Source organism: Otolemur garnettii, unplaced genomic scaffold, assembly GCF_000181295.1.
Source record: "Otolemur garnettii isolate 467f Iridium unplaced genomic scaffold, OtoGar3 scaffold00011, whole genome shotgun sequence".
NCBI classification, from domain to species: domain Eukaryota; kingdom Metazoa; phylum Chordata; class Mammalia; order Primates; family Galagidae; genus Otolemur; species Otolemur garnettii.
This window is the reverse complement of record NW_003852406.1, coordinates 8,296,407-8,315,294: the sequence shown is the minus strand read 5'-3', so window position 1 is coordinate 8,315,294 and position 18,888 is coordinate 8,296,407. Positions and strand designations below refer to the sequence as shown.

General features: G+C 42.0%; 1 protein-coding gene across 1 annotated transcript in view; it reads left to right on the top strand.

The window, feature by feature from the left end:
• The first annotated feature begins 6,209 nt into the window (after positions 1-6,209).
• The window catches only part of PRTG (protogenin), a 144,545-nt gene continuing 131,866 nt past the window's right edge, over positions 6,210-18,888 (top strand). Inside the window, exons 1-2 of the mRNA XM_012801789.1 lie at positions 6,210-6,300; positions 8,422-8,724. Coding sequence (XP_012657243.1) covers positions 6,210-6,300; positions 8,422-8,724 — 394 coding nt within the window. The remainder of the gene's footprint in view (positions 6,301-8,421; positions 8,725-18,888) is intronic.

Sequence of the window (18,888 nt, the reverse complement as noted above, 5' to 3'; positions counted from 1 at the left end):
TGGAGGTTGCTGTGAGCTGTAATGCCATGGCACTCTACCCAGGGGGACAGCTTGAGGCTCTGTCTCAAAAAAAACAAAAAACAAAAAACAATTGATCTCATGGAGACAGAGAGTGAAATGATTACTAGAGGCTGGGAAGGGTAATGGGGAGGGTGGGATGAAGTAGGGGTGGTTAATGGGTTGAAGAATACAGTTGGGGGTGGCACCTGTGGCTCAAAGAAGTAGGGCGCCAGCCCCATATGCCGGAGGTGGCAGGTTCAAACCCAGCCCCAGCCAAAAACTGCAAAAAAAAAAAAAAAAAAAGAATACAGTTGGTTAGATGAAATGCACAGTATTTGGTAGCACAACAAAGTGACTATACCCAAGAATAAGTCAGGGTATATTTTAAAATAACTTAAGGAGTCATTAGAATGTGCCAAACATAAAGAACTGATATGGATATCCCAACTGCCCTGATTTATTTATGGCTATAGGAACATGTCACATGTACCCTATAAAGATACACAACTATTACATGCCCATAATGAAAAATATAAAAATACTTTATTATAGGGTAAACAAATTCATTTTAGAATGCTCGCCCTCCCTCCTTCTTTTTCTTTTCTTTTCTTTCCTTCCCTCCCTCCCTCTCTCCCTTCCTTCCTTCCTTTCACAGAGTCTCACTCTGTTGTCCCATGTAGAGTGGTGGGTGTCATCATAGCTCACTGCAACTTCAAACTCCTGGGCTCAAGCAATCTTCCTGCTTCAGCCTTCTGAGTAGCTGAGATTATAGGTGCAAGCCACCATGCCTGGCTAATTTTTCTATTTTTAGTAAAGCTGGGTCTCTCTCTTGCTCAGGCTAGTCTGGAACTCCTGGCCTCAAGCAATCCTCCTACCTCTACCTCCCAGAGTACAAGAATGACAGGCATGAGTTACCACCCCTCTGCCCCATTTCAGAATGTTTCTGATGACAAATATTAAGCTAACCCGGAGTGATAAGCGACATGTGACTATCATGGCATCATGGCATGTGGTTTTCATCCAGGCCTGGTCTTCTAAACAACATAGTAGAAGATTGATAAATATTTGTTAATTGAAAAATTGAACAACTCTCCAGACTTTCACTGCCTTTTGTCATTCTCTATGATTCATAAACTTCTACAAATGGCACTAAGATTTTATAGAACCAGGTAATGGTTTGAGGTCAGAGGCCTTGAAGACATTTCATACAGCTTCAGAATTCAGTGGATGAAGTTATGTGATTTTTCCCCCCAAGATTGGGCTGAGAGACTAGAATTTTATTTTAAAAAACCCAATTCTGTATTTTTTCTTTAAACTGCCCTCAGATTTCAGTTCTCTTTTAACTATGTAGGCTCGATTCTTTTCCATCTGAAAACAATTGTCCTTATTTTATAATATGAAAGCAAATAGGGCTTGGGTAGTTGTTTAATCTCAATGAGATTTATCTGCCAAAGGGGTAGCTTTGGGAGATTAGACACCCAGACCTTTCTTATAATCTTTCAGGACCAGCTCTGAACTACTAAAAGTTGTGAGTCACCATCAGCATAATCACCAAAAACTTAATCAGATTTGACTCTTAAAAACTTGAAGTTTTCAAAGTCAAGTCTGCCCCCAGAGAACAAAGATTGCCCCTATTGGGAATATTTACTTAATAATAATAATGGGCCAGGCATGGTGGCTTATGCCTGTAATCTTAGTACTCTGGGAGGCTGACAGTGAGAGGATTGCTTGAGCTCAGGAGTTAGAGACCAGTGGAGCAAGAGTGAGAGACCTCACCCCACAACCACCTGTCTCTACTAAAAATAGAAAAACTGATGGGTGTTGTGGCTGGGGCTTGTAGTCCCAGCTACCTGGGAGACTGAAGAAAGAAGATTGCTTAAGTTCAAGAGTTTGACCTGGCTGTGAGCTGTGATGCAACAGCACTCTACCCAGGGTGACAGAGTGAAACTCTGTCTCAAAATTAAATAAATAGGCTCTGGGTGGTGACTGTGGCTCAGTGGGTAGGGTGCTGGCCCCATATACCAAGGGTGGCAGGTTGAAACTGGCCCCGGCCAAACTGCAACAAAAAAATAGCTGGGCATTGTGGCGGGCACCTGTATCCCAGCTACTCGGGAGACTGAGGCAAGAGATTTGCTTAAGCCCAGGAGTTGGAGGTTTCTGTGAGCTGTGACACCATGGCACTCTACTGAGGGTGATAAAGTGAGACTCTGTCTCTATAAAAGAAAAATAAAATAAAATAAATAGGCTCAGCACCTACAGCTCGAGCAGCTAAGGCACCAGCCACATACACTGAAGCTGATGGGTTCGAATCCAGCCCAGGCCTGCCAAACAACAATGACAACTACAACCAAAAACTAGCTAGGCATTTTGGTGAGTGCCTATAGTTCCAGCTACTTGGGAGGCTGAGGCAGGAGAATCACTTGAGCCCAGGAGTTGGAGGTTGCTGTGAGCTGTGATGCCACAGCATTCTACCCAGGGAAACAGCTTGAGGCTCTGTCTCAAAAGATAAATAAATAAATAAATAAATAGATAAATAACTTAATTAAAAATAATGGGCATGGTGGGTGGCATGTGCCTGTAGTCCCAGCTACTTAGGAAGCTGAGGCAAGAGAATGAGGTTGCTGTGAGCTATGATGACTTACCAGGGTGACATTCCATCTCAAAATAATAATAATGGTAAATATAGAACTATGTACCAGGTTAGCCAGGTGTAGTGGCACACATCTGCAGTCCCAGCTACTCTAGAGGCTGAAGCAGGAGGATCACTTGAGCCTGGGCATCAGAAGCTATGATCGCACCACTGCACTGTGGCCTGGGTGACAGAATGAGGCCCTGTCCCTTAAAAAAAGGAAAAAAGAAAAAGAACTAAGCACTAGGTATTTTCATACATTATATGTCTTCACAGCAGCCCATAGGTATTACATTTATTCCCAGCAAATAGATTCGATTTGAGAGCATGAGTAACTTATCCATATAACATTGAAATTTGGACTTTAGTCTGACAACCAGAACCAGACTTTTTTTTTTTTTTTTTTGAGAAAGAGTATTTGTCACCCTCAGTAGAGTGCTGTGGTGTCACAGATCACAGCAACCTCAAACTTTTAGGCTCAAGTGATTCTCTTGTCTCAGCCTCCTGAGTAACTAGGACTACAGGCGACCACCACAACACCTGGCTATTTTTAGAGATGGGGTCTTGCTCTGGTTTAAGGCTGGTCTGGAACTCCTGAGCTAAAGCAATCCATCTGCCCTGGCCTCCCAGAATGCCAGGACTACAAGCATAAGCCGCTGCACCTGGCTTCAGAACCAGGCTTTTTAACCACTGGAATGTTACCTACTATAAGCAAGGTACTGTGGCATTCCAGAACTGGGTAACAAACTCAAATAGCTTATGGAGCCTAAGTTCATGATATGTGACAAGTGTTACACACAAAGGAAAATTTAAGTGTCTGAGAAGACAGGCACTATGTTATTTAAAGATGTATACTATAAATTCCAAAGGCAATAGAGATAGATGTTTAAAAAAGGAGAAAAGTTTAATTAAACTCATGAAGGTTTGTACAGTATAAAGAGCAACAAAACTGAAATCTGAAGACACGGATTCTGTTTCCCGGTACCACTTACTAATAAGTGACCTTGGGTAAGTCTCAGTTTTTTCAACTTAAACATGGAGATAATACCTCCTCTGCCTCCCTCCCTCATTGGGTTATCACGAGAATCAAATGAGTGAGTATATACAAAAGTTTTCGGGAAATGCAATTATTATTATTATTATTATTTCTTGAGACAGAGTCTCACTTTGTCACCCTCAGTAGAGTGCTGTGACATCACAGCTCACGATGACCTCAAACTCTTTGGTTCAAGCGATCCTCTTGCCTCAGCCTCCCAAGTAGCTGGGACTACAGGCTCCCACCACAACGCCCCGCCATTTTTAGAGACCGGGGCCTTGCTCTTGCTCAGGTTGGTCCCGAACCTTGGAGTTCAAGCAATCCACACACCTCTGCATCCCAGAGTGCTAGGATTGCGTATACTGGAATTTTATACAATATGGTATAATTACATCATCAAAGTAGTTCCCTAACATGGAACAGTAAATATACGTAGGTATAGATCAGAAAAGTTTCATGGGGTTGTTTAATCTTTTTTTTGCAGTTTTTGGCCGGGGCTGGTTTTGAACCCACCACCTCTGGTATATGGGGCCCGCGCCTTACTCTTTTGAGACACAGGTGCAGCCTGAGGTTGTTTAATCTTATTACATTATCTTACTTCATTTCAATGCAATGCAATATTCCTCCCCAATGCAATCAAGGACCCAAGTCAGAAGAATTGAGATGTTAAAGAAATGGCAAGTGTCACTAAAAAAAAAAAAAAAAAAAAGTTCTTCCCTTGCTTTTTGGTATCTCTCCCCTCCCCCAGGCTCTATTCTGATTTATTAGAGAAAGCCAGCATAAACGCATCTTATTAGCAATTCTTAGCCAGGAAATATGAGCACTTAGGGTCGATTGAAAGGGATCTGGGAGAAGGGGAAGTCAAGGGGAAGAAAAGTGTCATACAAATAATAATTTAAAAAAAAAACCTAGTTTGACTACTAACAAGAATATCATTTTGTGTAAATTCAAATTATCAGATATTTAAAACTTTACAAATGTTTCATTTTATTATCTCAAAATGTTTTCCTTGTCAATGCACCTTTATTTTGATGCTTACAAACAGTTCAAATTCATCTAAGTTACAGGCAAAGTTCTGGAAGCAATACAGCTAAGGGTATTACTCTTTTACATGCAGGTAGGTTGAAATTCCTAAATAGATGTAGCCGTATTATAATGAGCTTCAGGGGAAGATAATGCTGCCTTCAGGTTCTAAAGGTCTAAACTGTTGCTTCTTTTTCCTTTCTTCATCCAGAACATGCTAAAAGCAGTTAGTGTGGTAATGCCTTAGTGACAAAAGCTAGATTTCTGTCAGCAGCTTTCAGAAAGGCTAGCTTTTAGCCTGTGCCCTCATCATGTGCCACAGATTTAGTTTGGGATTAGCAAATGTTAATCCACATGCAAACGCTATGATCCACACATGTTTAGCAAGCTGATTACGCTCTTTAAAGGTATATTTCAACACTTCTTATGGTTAATTAATTTCAGGAGACGTGAACAAATGCACAACATTTGTGTCTTTCCCGGTCTGTTCACCTTAAAACCAGGTAACCCAGCAAAGTCTGGTCCCTCATAGCAAGCTCAGAGAATCTAGGTATCCCCTTCTCGTCTCTCCTCTCAAGACAGGCCCTTTTGTGTGCAGAGTTCTCACAGATGAAAGAACTTGACTAACTTGAGGAAGAGATAATAAACGTCTCTCCCAAAGGTAATTGTTCATTTCAGGGCACTCTTCTGAGATGTTCTTAAGCGAGTGCTGCAGCTGAAGGGGGCAGGAAGGATAAGAGCAGCGCCCAAATGTGGGGCTTATCACCCAGAGATGCCTCCAGTCCGGCTGACAAATCTCTGAAGTGGGAAACAGTCAGATTTCCCTCCACAGGGCTCCGGCGTGTGAGGGAAGGAGGGGGATGGGTAGGGGGCCATCAGGGGAGAAGTCTCCGGCCTTTCCACGTCTCTCAACACCATCCCCCCACCCCACCCCGCCTCCTCCTCCTCCAATCCCAAACTAGCCGGCCGGAGAGGGGCCTCGGGGGCCGGCACAGCAAGGAGGGTCGGCCTTTGTGGCGCTGTCCTAGACGGCGGCGCGGAGGCCGAGGGGGCGGAGACCCTCAGCCGGGGCTTGACCCCCAGGTGCATTGTCCGGCAGCGCCCGTCCCCTCCCCCCGGGGCCGCGACCCGACCGCCACTGGGCCCCCTCCCAGCGTCTCCCTCCGCCAGGCGCGCCGACCTCCCGGTCCCCAGACCAGGGGCCAGATGTAGAAAGTAGTTCCCAGGCCGGCAGCCGCGGCGCCGTCCACTCCGCCACCCCCGCCCTCTGCAGCCGCCGCCTCACTCCGCCCCCAGCTGGACACTCAGGCCCCCCGCCTCGCGCGAGCCGGTGTCCGAGCCCCGGCCTCGCCGCCACCAGAGGATCAGCCGCCGGCCGTGCTGCGCCGCCCACGCCGGTGCTGGAGCGGGAAGCCCAGGCTGCGCGCGTCCAGCCGCGGCACAGGGAGCGGCCGGAGGCGGGGACCGGCAGGGGACAGCGGCTGCGGGCGGCTGGGGAGCATGCCCGCGCGGCTTCGCTGAATGGCGCCTTCTCCGCGACCGCTCGCCCGGCTGCGGCCGCCAGGGATGCTGCTCGGCGCGCTCCTGCTGCTTCTCCTCGGCCCGCTTCCAGGTGGGCGCGCTTTCTCCTGCGTGTCTTTTGCGGATGTGGGGCGGGAGCAAGCGCGAGTGGGATGGGGAAAGATGAAACGGGGTGTGGGGGCGGCGGCGGGGTCCTGCGTAGTGGCGCTGACCACCGGTGCCTGCGCGCGCTCTCTCTCTCTCTGCGGCCCTTCCGGAGCCGCTAGCCGGAGGCGCAAGTTGCCCGCGGGCTTTGCGAGCGCGCGAGCCGGGCTGGGGCATCTCTCCCGAAGCGCGCCCCTCCCGCCGCGCGCCGCGGGCTGCGGGGTTCTGGCGGCCGCTGTCCAGTCTCTTCCTTTCCTTCTCGCGCCATTGTCCCGGCTCCGGCCGCGTCCCCGCCTCCTGGTCCAGCCAACGTTCCGCGCCGCCTGCCCGCCGGGGCCGCTGCGGCCGCACGTGGCTTTATTTATATTGTTTCCTTAGTGGCAGCCTCGCTGCGCAGGGGGCGCCCCGGTTCCACGCGGCTTCCTCTTTTTGCCATGGGGGTTCCCCCACTTTTAAGGGCTGCGGGAGGCAATGGGTGGACTCACAGTCCAGGTCAGCACCTTTAATCCTCCCAGATCCCCTGATCCAGAGCGAGCAAGGAGGAGATGGGAGGGTGGAATTGGAAAGAGGAATGGGTTGGAAGTTGTGCGGCCAATTTGTGCCCCGGAGGAGGAGAGAGAAAAGTGCCCAAAGCTGGGAAGGAAGGTGAATAAATAGAATTTATTTCCTGCAGCTAGGTATTTTGGGGCAGGGCTTGAGGTGTGTACGGAGCTAAAGTTTCCTTCAAACTCCAGACTGGCCTTGCACAAACTCGGTTGGACTTTTTTTTTTTCCCTCCCTTGCGTCGGTATTGGTTTCCTCAAAGAGATGAAAGCGTAAAATGAGTTGGGGCGGGGGTGGGGGGGAGGAGCGGATAGAAGAGGTGTTTGGGAGAATGGATTATTTTATTTTCTTACAAGTTACAAACGCCTGACTTAACGTTTTTTTCTGGAAGGGTTAGTTTCTGTTAGCATGAGAAAAGGATCAAAGTCAGATGTGGCTCAGAAACACAATGGGCGCCTTCCGGAGCGTTCCATGCAGCGCGGGGCTGTTAGGGATCGGGTCGCCCTGAGCATGTATTAGGGGAAGTCTAGAGAGCCGAAGAGCGTGAGGATTCCTAGGAGCTGCCTTGATGAGAAACGGAGAAATTATCTCTAGGGATTTGTAATCATGGATTCAAAACGATCAGAAGATGAACCCTCACCCCCCTCTCCCTTCGGTCCCAATCCATATGCAAGACCTTGCGCTAAATGCAGGAGGTGACAGAATACTAACTGGTCATCGGATGCTTTATCCCGGTGGGGCCAGTGGCAATGTGTATGCATAGAATAAAGGTTTTCCTCTGCTCTGATAAAAATGTGTATTGGTTGATTAAGCAATCTCCTATTCCTATTAGACAGTAAGGACCAATTAGTCACGCATTTTTCCCAACAGTTGGTAATTCTAAAAAAGTGAAACAAAAGTTTCCTAATCCGATCACCCACTGAGTACAAGCAGCAAGAGTTACCAACTTTTCAAAGTCTATTGTTTGTCCTTTAAATACCGAGCTTGCTCTGCAGAAATTAAGTAAATGGATTTCTTTCAAGGACAGGAGACTGAGTTTCTCCTTTCAAAAGGCAGATAGAAAACCGCAAACTTGTTATTTGTCACAAAAGATAAACGCACTTCCCAAAGAAGTAGGTGCCAAGGGTTCCAAAAACACTTCAAGGGATGAGGAAATAAAGTTGCTTGTTCACAGAGTTGGAGTTTTGCTAATGATTTCTTGTAAAATTAGACTTTTACGACTTACTCTGTTCAAGATCTTTTTGACAAGCTTGTAAAAGAAGCAGACAGCTTGTGCTCGTGAGTTTTGCTGAAGATTTTGAAACTTTACCAAAGAACTTGAGAACAATTCTCAAAAGGTATAGAAGTTACTGAAATCTCTGTTCTTTTAGGGTAGATGTTGTAAAAGGTAATTTTTCTAACTTGCTGAAATTTAGATTGATTTTTTTTTAAGATGTTAAACTTTGCCTTATGTGTTTTAAATAGTCTTAAGAAATGATTTTCTTCCTGTCATTCTGGATATGCCTTTCTCCCTTTTGCCTTATAGGAGTGTGGTGCTTTAGCGAACTATATTTTATAAAAGAACCACAGGATGTAACTGTCACAAGAAAGGACCCAGTCATTTTAGATTGCCAGGCTCACGGAGAAGTTCCTATTAAGGTCACATGGTTGAAAAACGGAGCAAAAGTGTCTGAAAGTAAACGGATCCAGGTTCTTTCTAATGGCTCTTTGTACATCAGTGAGGTGGAAGGCAGGCGGGGAGAGCAATCCGATGAAGGATTTTATCAGTGCTTGGCAATGAACAAATACGGAGCCATTCTTAGTCAAAAAGCTCATCTTACCTTATCAAGTAAGTGTTTTTGGTTGTTGACATTTTTAATTGCTGCATTTTCACATGATTTCTTGATTTATTAATATTATAACTCTAAAAATTATGCATACCTTAAGAATTTTACTGGAGATAATAGTTGGTGTTACATAAGGCAGGGGAATTTGAGAAAAATACATATATCATTTGAGTGACTGAGAACAGAAATCAAATTAGGTTTAGAATTACAAGTAAAATAAAACCTGTGGACATGGCTTTATATAAATTCCAGCATATATTTCACACTATAGGAAGAATTGAATGTAGAGGTTTGGCCAAAATAACAAAAGTTGTTGTAAAATCTCATCTTTTGGAAATTAGTGATTAAATGGAAACAATCACAAGCAAATGTTTCTGCTTTGTCCATGGGCCCAGTGAGTGCTAAATCTTTCTTACAGTCCAGCTTCCATTTCTCTGACTGCTTTTATATCATCTATGTTGCATTTTAATTGTAAGAGAGGGCATTGGTCAGTAACTTTCAAGGCTTCAAAGTATTCGTAGTCGTTTCCTACTGGGAGAAAAAAAGAGTAAGGTTATTTCCATACATGCATAATGGACTTAACCAGGTCTGCTTCTCCCCACCCCCAGTTATCATAAAGTTTGCTATCTAATGATTTCTTTTGTATTATCAATCTCATCAGATCAACCATTTGTTCAAGTGATCCATTGCTTGGTGGTTGACTGGATACCTTTGGAGTACAAAGATAGGCCTAGGGACAGGTTCCCACTGAGGCTTTTACCTCTTCAGGTGAGCAAATAGGCAGCACTCAGGATTACAATAGACTCTTTAAATCTTGAAAAACAAAACTGTGTTTTAAAAGTCATTTTATAGGCATTCTAGTTGCATGCTTTTGCTAATCCACAAAAGATTTTGCACTGTACTTAAAAATGATCATTTATAAAGTGAACAGTAGGAAGAAGGAGTTCTTGAGGTAAAGGCATAATCTTTAGGAAATAGCTTCCCCATTGTCCACACAGTTGAAATTTGGGAAGGTATTGGCAGGAATTTTAGGTGATTTGAACTATTATTAACAGTTCGTGGCCATATTTATGCCACCCTTATATTAGCAGTTCGTTTCATTGCTCTGCAATAATGATTAATTGCAGAAAACAAATTGCAAGTAAAGATAATTTTATTTGAAATATCAGAAAATTGGACAAGTTTCTAGTTCTAGCCCTACCCTTACTCCTGACAAACAATAGCATAAACCTGAGATTTTTGGTAATTTTTTTTTTTTTTTTTTTTGGCTGCTGTAGTCATTGGCTAATCAGTATTAGTTTTATGTACAGTACTATTTTCAGGATAATGTACTTTTATGCTTATGTTTCATTTAGTTTTTGTCTAATGTAAAATTGTTCTATAGAGTTATAGTTTTTCTGCCTGTTCAGGCTTATAGAATCTTGTGTTTTTGTTTTCATGCCCAGGGGCTGTAACTTGTATTATTTTTCAGGGGTAGAGTGGGGAGTGGAGGGGGGCAAGTAAGCTATGAAAAGATGAAGCATTTGTCATGACCGTACGTTGTTTCCAGGACCTCCTGAGAAGCTTGACAGAATTCTTGAGCTCCCAGAAACACTTTGGAAAACACACAGAGCTTTCTAACTTCATAAATAAAATCTGAACAGTGTGTGATAGGATGTAACAAACAAATGTTAGTACTGGCTTTTAAAATATCTTTAGATTTTTGTGCCTTTATAAATATCATTAATAATAAGTATTTAATTACATGTGAATCATTCTGAAGGCTATTGGGGGTGAAGTAGTTTTCATATTTTTTCAAGTAGCAAAACTTACCAATAAAACTATATAGATTAACACAGCTTTGCTATTAAATACCAACTGTGATCAGTTAAGGAACACGTCCTTTATATACACATTTTATTTCACTCTGAAGAGGTATTTTGCTAGGAAAATTCATTCAGTATTATTGGTTTCAAAGAAGAAATACATAGTGGTATAAACTTTTCTTGAGAAATATGGAATTTCTTAGAGATTTTGAATTCTGTAGTTAGTTCTGATGTCTAAGAAATAATATCTCATGATGGAGGTTCATATCACTTTATCCCATATTCAGGGTAAAGATGTATACCTATTAAACAGGAAGAGAATAGGCATTAAGTGGACATTCTGTTTTTTTTCTTTCTAAAGCTAGTTTTCTTCTAGTTACAACAGCAGGGTGCAAGTATGTTCTTTTTATTTTCTTAGTCAAAGGTTTTGTCAGCAAGCACATCTTTTACATCAGAAGTGTTACAGTACAGTACCTGGAAATCTAAAACTTTAATGTGTGCAAGTTTTAGATTTTTAACACACAGGCAATCAAGTCTTGGTTTCTAAACATAGGAACTAGAAGCTGAAAGTTGCACTCTAGGCAAGAATTCCATTATTCATGTGTAAATTAGGAATTCACAGGGTTAAAAGGTTAGAAACTGGCCAGGATGAGGTTTACCCTTGTGATAAAGAGCAGATGACCCTCATTCATTGGCCAAAGCTTTCATGTAGCTCTTCTGCAAAGTTAGTTATTGCCATGAATTGTTCTTGAGGAATGCAGAAATTCAAATGTGAACAGGCCTTTCCTTAAGTGTCACTATGGAGCCTTATCTCCCAAGCACATCAGAGCAGGGCTGCAGGGACAAGGTTCCTCCCTAAAGGCCTGGAGGCTGTGCTTTCCTGTTGTTCATCCAAGCACAAAAGAATTCATCTAACTTAGTTTTGCTAAGGCATCCCCTTTTTAAAAGAAAGTATAGGGTTAAAGTAATATTTAGCTTAAAAAAAGGTAATCCTTTTTATTGATAGCCACTTAAGGTGTTTTACAATTTCATGTCATTAGAAGAGAAAGGGAAGTGATGTGGGAGGCCCTTTGCCAGTCGTATACAAGAGAAGATTAAACTGTTTCCTATAAATTTCAATATTTTGAAATTGAATCAAATTTAAATCAAATTTTCACTTTCGTGGGCACTAAATCTTTGTTACATAAACCATTTAATTTAAAAATGTTGGGAATAAGAAATAATCTATGGACAGCTTGACATCTCTTGCATTCTTAATGTTGAAATAAGTAAGATAAATTTCATAGGAAAGCATTAGTGTAGTCAAACGGTCTCATATTTCAACAAGTTTAAATTAAGATAAGAGACAGTTGAGAGAAGTAAAGGAGGAGGCGGGTTGTGTTCTGTGATGTGTAAAAGACTGGCTGTAAGCTAGTGATTGAACAGGAAGCAAGTTGTTTATTTCCTTTCCATAAAAGGTGGAAATTGAAGTCTTAGGATAGAGGGAAAAAGAACATAAAGCTGACTTACATTTCTTAGGTTTTAAAGGACATTAGTAGGAATTAGTGTGACTTTCTGATTTTTTTCCCCCAAAATTTGAGGTTAATTTTGACATCGGTAAAGTTGTTCAGAGGGTGCATTTCTGTAACCTTAAGCAATAGTCATTTCCTGTAAAAGAATGTAGGTTGTTATTCATGAATAGAATGTTTATAACTTGAATTTGAATTAAGATGAAGTTTGAGGGGTTTTTTTGTGGGGTTAATGAAAACTGTTCTATGGGTGTTGTTTGTATCTTAAAGACGAATGCATAAATTATTCTCCAAAATTGATCTTGAAGTGCAAAGTTAAAACATAAACATTTAAAGATTCATTTTCTTTTGAAGGGGGAGAGTAGTATATTTAAGAGAGAGCAATAAGAAGGATCAGACTATAGCTTAGATTTTGGATTTTATTAATGATACTGGACCCCAAATAGGCAAGACTTTGCTGCATTGTTTTCTTGAGAGTTGTAGATGCTATAAAGGACAGGTCTCTTACTTGGGAGCATGATCTCTTTGAGTTAGCATTTACCTATCCTAATTCAGGAGAGCCAACACATGAGTAAAAGTAATTTGATCTTGAAAAATAAGACTGGCAGAACTGAGGTTTTTAGAGAAATCCATCTGCCTGCACTGTAGATAAGATTGATTTGATGCTTTCTGGGATCCAAGAAAAATCACCTTTAAAAAGAGGAGGTGTGGTTCAAAAGAATATGTTTAACTTCAAATAGATCATCTTAAAGTTGCATTAAGTGAAGTAAAGGCAGTAAAAAATTTGTGTATAGTTCTGAAGCTTTATTTACATAAAGTCTGTCTACTTAAGTTCTGTTTATCAGATGCCTGGTAATCTCTGGATAATGGACCCAGTTTTTCTCATTTTGCTTTTGTTTACTGAGGATCATTTCTCCTTTTCAGAAACCTAAAATACTATTTTACTCTTTTTGGTTTTTGGATTTTTGGTTTTTAGCAAAGTACCATCCAGTAAGGGCTAGAATTATAATTTCCTTTGAGATGTGTATAAATGGATTTATTTATTTTACTTCTGTCCAATTTCTGTTTTCCCCCCGCTAAATTTTAGGATTTTTTTTTTTTTTTGTAAACAGTCTCACTCTGTTGCCCAGGCTAGATTGCGTTCGGATCAGCCCAGCTCACAGCAACCTCAAACTCTTAGACTCAAGTGATCCTCCTGCCTTAGCCTCCCAAATAGCTGGGACTACAGGTGTTTGCCACAATGCTCAGCTATTTTTTCTATTTTTAGTAGAGGCAGGGTCTTGCTCTTGCTCAGGCTAGTCTCGAACTCAAGAGGTCATGCAATCCACCCTCAGCCTCCCAGAGTGCCTGTAATCCTGCGTGAGCCACTGCACCAGGCCTTGTCCAGCTTCTTAATGGAATTTTGAAGTGTATTTGTTATGACTCCCTTTTGACAACTATCCGTGATTATTCCAAAGAAGGGGTCTCACTTACAGCAGTTGTTTGCTCAGGGATTTGTTGTCATTGCTCCTAAATTTAACACCTGAGCCTATTGATAAAGTCCGGAGTAATTTAAAAGAATAGTAAAAACCAAATCTTTTATGTTAAAAGAATATTTCAATTAATAAATAAATGTATTTGCGGTTACTTTTTTGAAAACCATGATATTCTTGACTAGTTTTGAGAGATGATTTTTGTCTCTCATAAACAGGGTTGCTTAATTAGGATTGATTACTTAAAGCTTTTAAAGTGATTATTACTATTCATATGAAAAGTAATCAATAATGTTGAATCAGGCATTTTGTTGAGGATCCTTCTTGAATTTTAAAAACAGCTATGATTGTTGAGTTTTTTTTTAAATCAGAAAAATTGCCCTCAAAGTTAAGTTTTCATTCTCAGTCAAGACTATTTTAATACTTTTGAGAGTTTACAGTGTCCATATTCTATGAAGTCATTTTTTTATTCATTTAAATTTTGGTAAATAAGAAAGGAAGAGGCTCCGTGCCTGTAGCTCAGCAGCTAGGGCTCCAGCCACATACACTGGGGCTGGCGGGTTTGAACCCGGCCCAGGCCTACCAAACAACAGTGACAGCTATAGCAAAAAAAAAAAAAAAAAAGTCAGGAGTTGTGGCAGGTGCCTATAGTTCTAGCTCCTTGGGAGGCTGAGGCAAAAGGATCGCTTGGGCCCACGTTTGAGGTTGCTGTGAGCTATAATACCATGGCACTCTATCCAAGGTAACAGAATGAGACTCTTTCTCAAAAAAAAAAAAAAAATGCCAGGTGATGTGGCGACCGCCTGAAGTCCCAGCTACTTGGGAGGCTGAGGCAGGAGAATCGCTTAAGCCCGAGAGTTTGAGGTTGCTGTGAGCTGTGATGCTTCAGCACTCTACTGAGGGTGACATAGTGAAACTCTGTCTCAAAAAGAAAAAAGGAAGAGAAAGATACAGTTGTAATCATTAAAGTAATATTTACAGTTTTCCAAACATGATATGCTGTACAGAGCGTGCTCACAGTAAATAATTGACAATGGTGATATACAAAAAAGGTAAAAATGGACCAAATTACCTTCAGTGGCAATAATGCTAAAGCTAAGTGAATTACTATAGGCGTATGTATGCAGAGGATAAAGGCATCAGCCTCACAAAGGTCTCTGACACTAATCTGACAAATGCTTTCCTGACTTTTACATTCCTTGGGTTGGTTTTTTTTTAGCTTTGGGTTCTCAGAAACTGCTTTTGATGAGCATTTTAAAACTAAATTATTATGGACTGAGCAGAAGGCATGAAGTAAAACTGTTTATTTTTTCAGTTTCTAGAGCTTTTCCTTATGCCCTTCCTTGTGTGTGTGTGTGTTTTTATAGTTTTAGCATTTATAGCAGCTAAATTAATCAAGTGACTATTGGAGAATGCAGTCATTGTTCAGGGCTCTGGTTTCAAATTTGTATCCTCACTGAATTTAGACCTTAAAACTTTCAGGAAAAAAAAATATTTTACAATTAACTTTATGGAAAAAACTATAGTAAATCCTTTTTTATCCAGAACAATGTGACTGGCTTTTTTTTCTCCATTTCATGGTGTGGCTTTGTACAGATCACTTTATTTTTATTTTTTAAAAATATTCATTTATATTATTATTTTGAGACAGAGTCTTACTCTGTTGTCCTGGATGGATGACTGTAGTGTCACAGCTCATAGCAACCTCAAACTCTTGGACTCAATTGATCCTGTTCCTTTAGCCTCCCAAGGCTGAGACCGTAGATAACCGCCACAACACCCTGGTAGTTTTCCTATTTTTGTTAGAGATGGGGCCTTGCTCTTGCTCAGGGTGGTCTTGAACTCCTGAGCTCAAGCAATCCACCCTCCTTAGCCACCCAGAGGATTACAGGCATGAGCCACCGTGCCTTACCTATGCAGACTAGTTTAAATAAATGCTAGTCTTTTTTTTTTTTTAGACAGAGCCTCAAGCTGTCCCCCTGGGTAGAGTGCTGTGGCATCACAGCTCACAGCAACCTCCAACTCCTGGGCTCAAGCAAGTCTCCTGCCTCAGCCTCCCAAGTAGCTGGGACTACAGGCGCCCACCACAACGCCTGGCTATTTTTTGGTTGCAGCCATCATTGTTGTTTGGCGGGCCCAGGCTGGATTTAAACCGCCACCTTAGGTGTACGTGGCTCACACCTTAGCCAGTTGAGCCACAGGCACCAAGCCATAAATTCTAGTCTTTATAATCCTCCAAAATAGCTCTTTTATTGATTATTTTATAGTCTCTTAGTATCTCTTAGAATGTGATTCACTACCTGGACTATCTTTCACTGTACCAATATTCACCAAAAAAAAGAAAAAAAAAAGATATTTCTAGCTATGGATTACATTTTTCAGGGTTTCTCAGCCTTTGTGCAATTAACATTTTGGCCCAAGCGGCACCCGTAGCTCAGTGAGTAGGGCGCCAGCCACGTACACCAAGGCTGTCAGGTTCAAATCTAGCCCAGGCCAGCTAAACAATGACAACAGCAACCAAAACAACAAAAATAGCCAGGCATTGTGGCAGACGCCTATAATCCCAGCTACTCAGGAGGCTGAGGCAGGAGAATCGCTTTAGCCCAAGAATTTGAGATTGCTGTGAGCTGTGACACCATGACACTCTCCCTAGGGCGACAGCTTGAGACTCTGTCTCAAAAAAAAAAAAAAAATTCCTCATTGTTGAGGCTGGCTATGCATTGTGTTAAGTATAGTGTCATCCCTGGCCTCTACCCACCAAATGTCAATAGTACTCTCCCAGTTGTGACAGCCAGAAAATGTCTACCAGCATGCAAAATCACCCCTGACTGAGAACCACTTATTTTTCTGAAAGTAGTAGAAAACTTCTTTCCAGGTATTACTGGGCCATTAGTTACTTTATTTGTTTCTGTCTTATCTTTGATATTCTACTTTTGCAGGCTGGTAGCAATGCTAAATTTATTGATAAAGAACTATTTCCTTTTTTTTTTTTTTTTGAGACAGAGTCTCACTTTGTGGCCCTATATAGAGTGCCGTGGCATCACAGCTCACAGCAACCTCAAACTCTTGGGCTTAAATGATTCTGTTGCCTCAGTAAGAGGTGCCTGCAACAACACCCAGCTATTTTGTTGTTGTTGTCATTGTTGTTTAGCAGGCCCTTGCCAGGTTCCAACCCACCAGTCTCAGTGCACATGGCCGGTGCCTTAACCATTGAGCTAGGGACACTGACTGTTTACTATTTTTAAATGTTGTGAAGGAACCTTTTTAAAAAAAATATACTTAGGCATCAAAGCTCTCACCTGTAATCCTAGCACTCTGGGAGGCTGAGGTGGGAGGATTATTTAAGGCCAGGAGTTAGAGACCAGCCTGAGTAAGACTGAGACCCTGTCTGTACTAAAAATTAGCTTAGCTGGGCATGGTGGTACACACCTGTAGTTCCAGCTGCTCAGGTGGCTGAGGCAGGAGGATCACTTGAGGACAGGAGTTTGAGGTTGCTGTGAGCTAGCCTAGAGGGTAGAGTGAGATACAGTCTCAAAATCTTAAAAAATGTGTTCAGGTCATTGTCTAAGTTGGACTGATAGTGTTTCTCCGTTACTTTTTGCACACACATAGTACATTGAAAACTGCTGCTAAGAATTAACCCTTCCAGCCAGATTGGTTGGCTGGCTATAGTCCCAGCACTTTGGGAGGCTGATGTGGGAAGATCCCTTGAGCTCAGGGTTTCAAGACCAGCCTGAGCAAGAATGAGACCCTGTGTCTACCAAAAACATAACAAAGTTAGCTAGGTGTGGTGGTGCACACCTGTAGTCCCAGCTACTTAGGAAGCTAAGGCAGGAGAATGACTTGAGTCCAGGATTTTGAGGTTGCTGTGAGCTACAATGATGCCACGGCACTGTACCCAAGGGTGACAGAATGAGGCTCTGTCTCAAAAAAAAAAAAAAAAAAGGAAAGAGCTAACCCTTCTGTAGGTCATTCATATATATATGAATGTGTGTGTGTGTATATATGTGTGTGTGTGTGTGTGTTTTTAAAGACAGTCTCATTATGTCACCCTCGGTAGGGTGCCGTGGCATCACAGCTCATAGCAACCTCAAACTCTTGGGCTTGAGCCATTCTCTTGCCTTAACCTCCTGAGTAGCTGGGACTACAGGCGCCTGCCACAACGCCCAGCTATTTTTTTTTGTTGCAGTTGTCATTGTTGTTTTAGCTGGCCTGGGCCAGGTTCAAAACCATCAGCCTCAGTGTATGTAGCCGATGCCCTGCTAAGGTATGGGCACTGCTTGGGTCATTCATTTTTATTTCAATACTTGAGATCTTAGGGATATCTAGTTAGAGAATAAAATGTAAATTTCTTTAGCCTTATTTACTCAGCAACTTTTCTTAATACAATGGACACTGTAGTTGAAAAGATAGGAGGAACCTCCATGTGTGACTAGTGACCAGTGTTAAACTGAATCTTTTGTGGTATTCTGCATGGAGAGAAGGAAAACCGTATGACTTGAACAGCCAACAGAATAGCATTTACTGTGTGGTACAGAGTGTCCCGAAGGTGGCCCCCACTGAAGTCACCACACATAGGGAAATGGGATATTGTAGTTAACTGTACCTTTATTTACAAAACATTCATTATAAAATTTTACAAAGAGGTGGCCAACGTATAGAGAATATTTTGTAAATATTTTGTAAAATTCTATAGTGAATATTTTGTAAATAACAACTTACATAATCGTAATACCAATTTTCCACTTCCCCTGTGTATGGTGCCTTTAGGGGCCACCTTTGGGACACTGTATAGTAGATGGCTTGTTGGGTGAATGGTTAACAGCAGTCTTTTCAGCAGTACCATCAACTCTTATTTGGGATAGAAGCACTTTATAACTTCTTGCAGGTTATGATGCAAAGATGGCGACCTCTTGAGAAGGCATCAAAGGGTGAGAAAGGGGAAAATAATTAGACACTACAGCATGTTAACCAGCACACAGGACAGTGCAGGCAAAATTTTGAGTGGTTCTTTTTAAAGTATTTGTTCTACGTTACTTATCAGTGGTGAGTAGGGATTTTAAACTCTGCATTTCCCCCAAGATACCACTTTTTGTGTGTGTCTCAGTGTTGGTTAGCTATATATGCTAGTAAACATTGTTACTGTGACTACATATAGTTGATCACCTGTGAAGGTCAGTGGCCACTGGCAGCCCAAGCAGCAAGTTGAGATGGATGAAGAAAGAAAGAGGGTCTTCTGGTGAGAGGCTCTAGTCTAAGGTGACCAGATTTTAACATTGGTAAAGTGGGACACCATGGTGGGGGGGCCTGGGGATGGGGCCTGACAACAGTGCAAACTTTGATAAGCAGTTCTCAACAATTATTTGTTATTATTAAAGTTT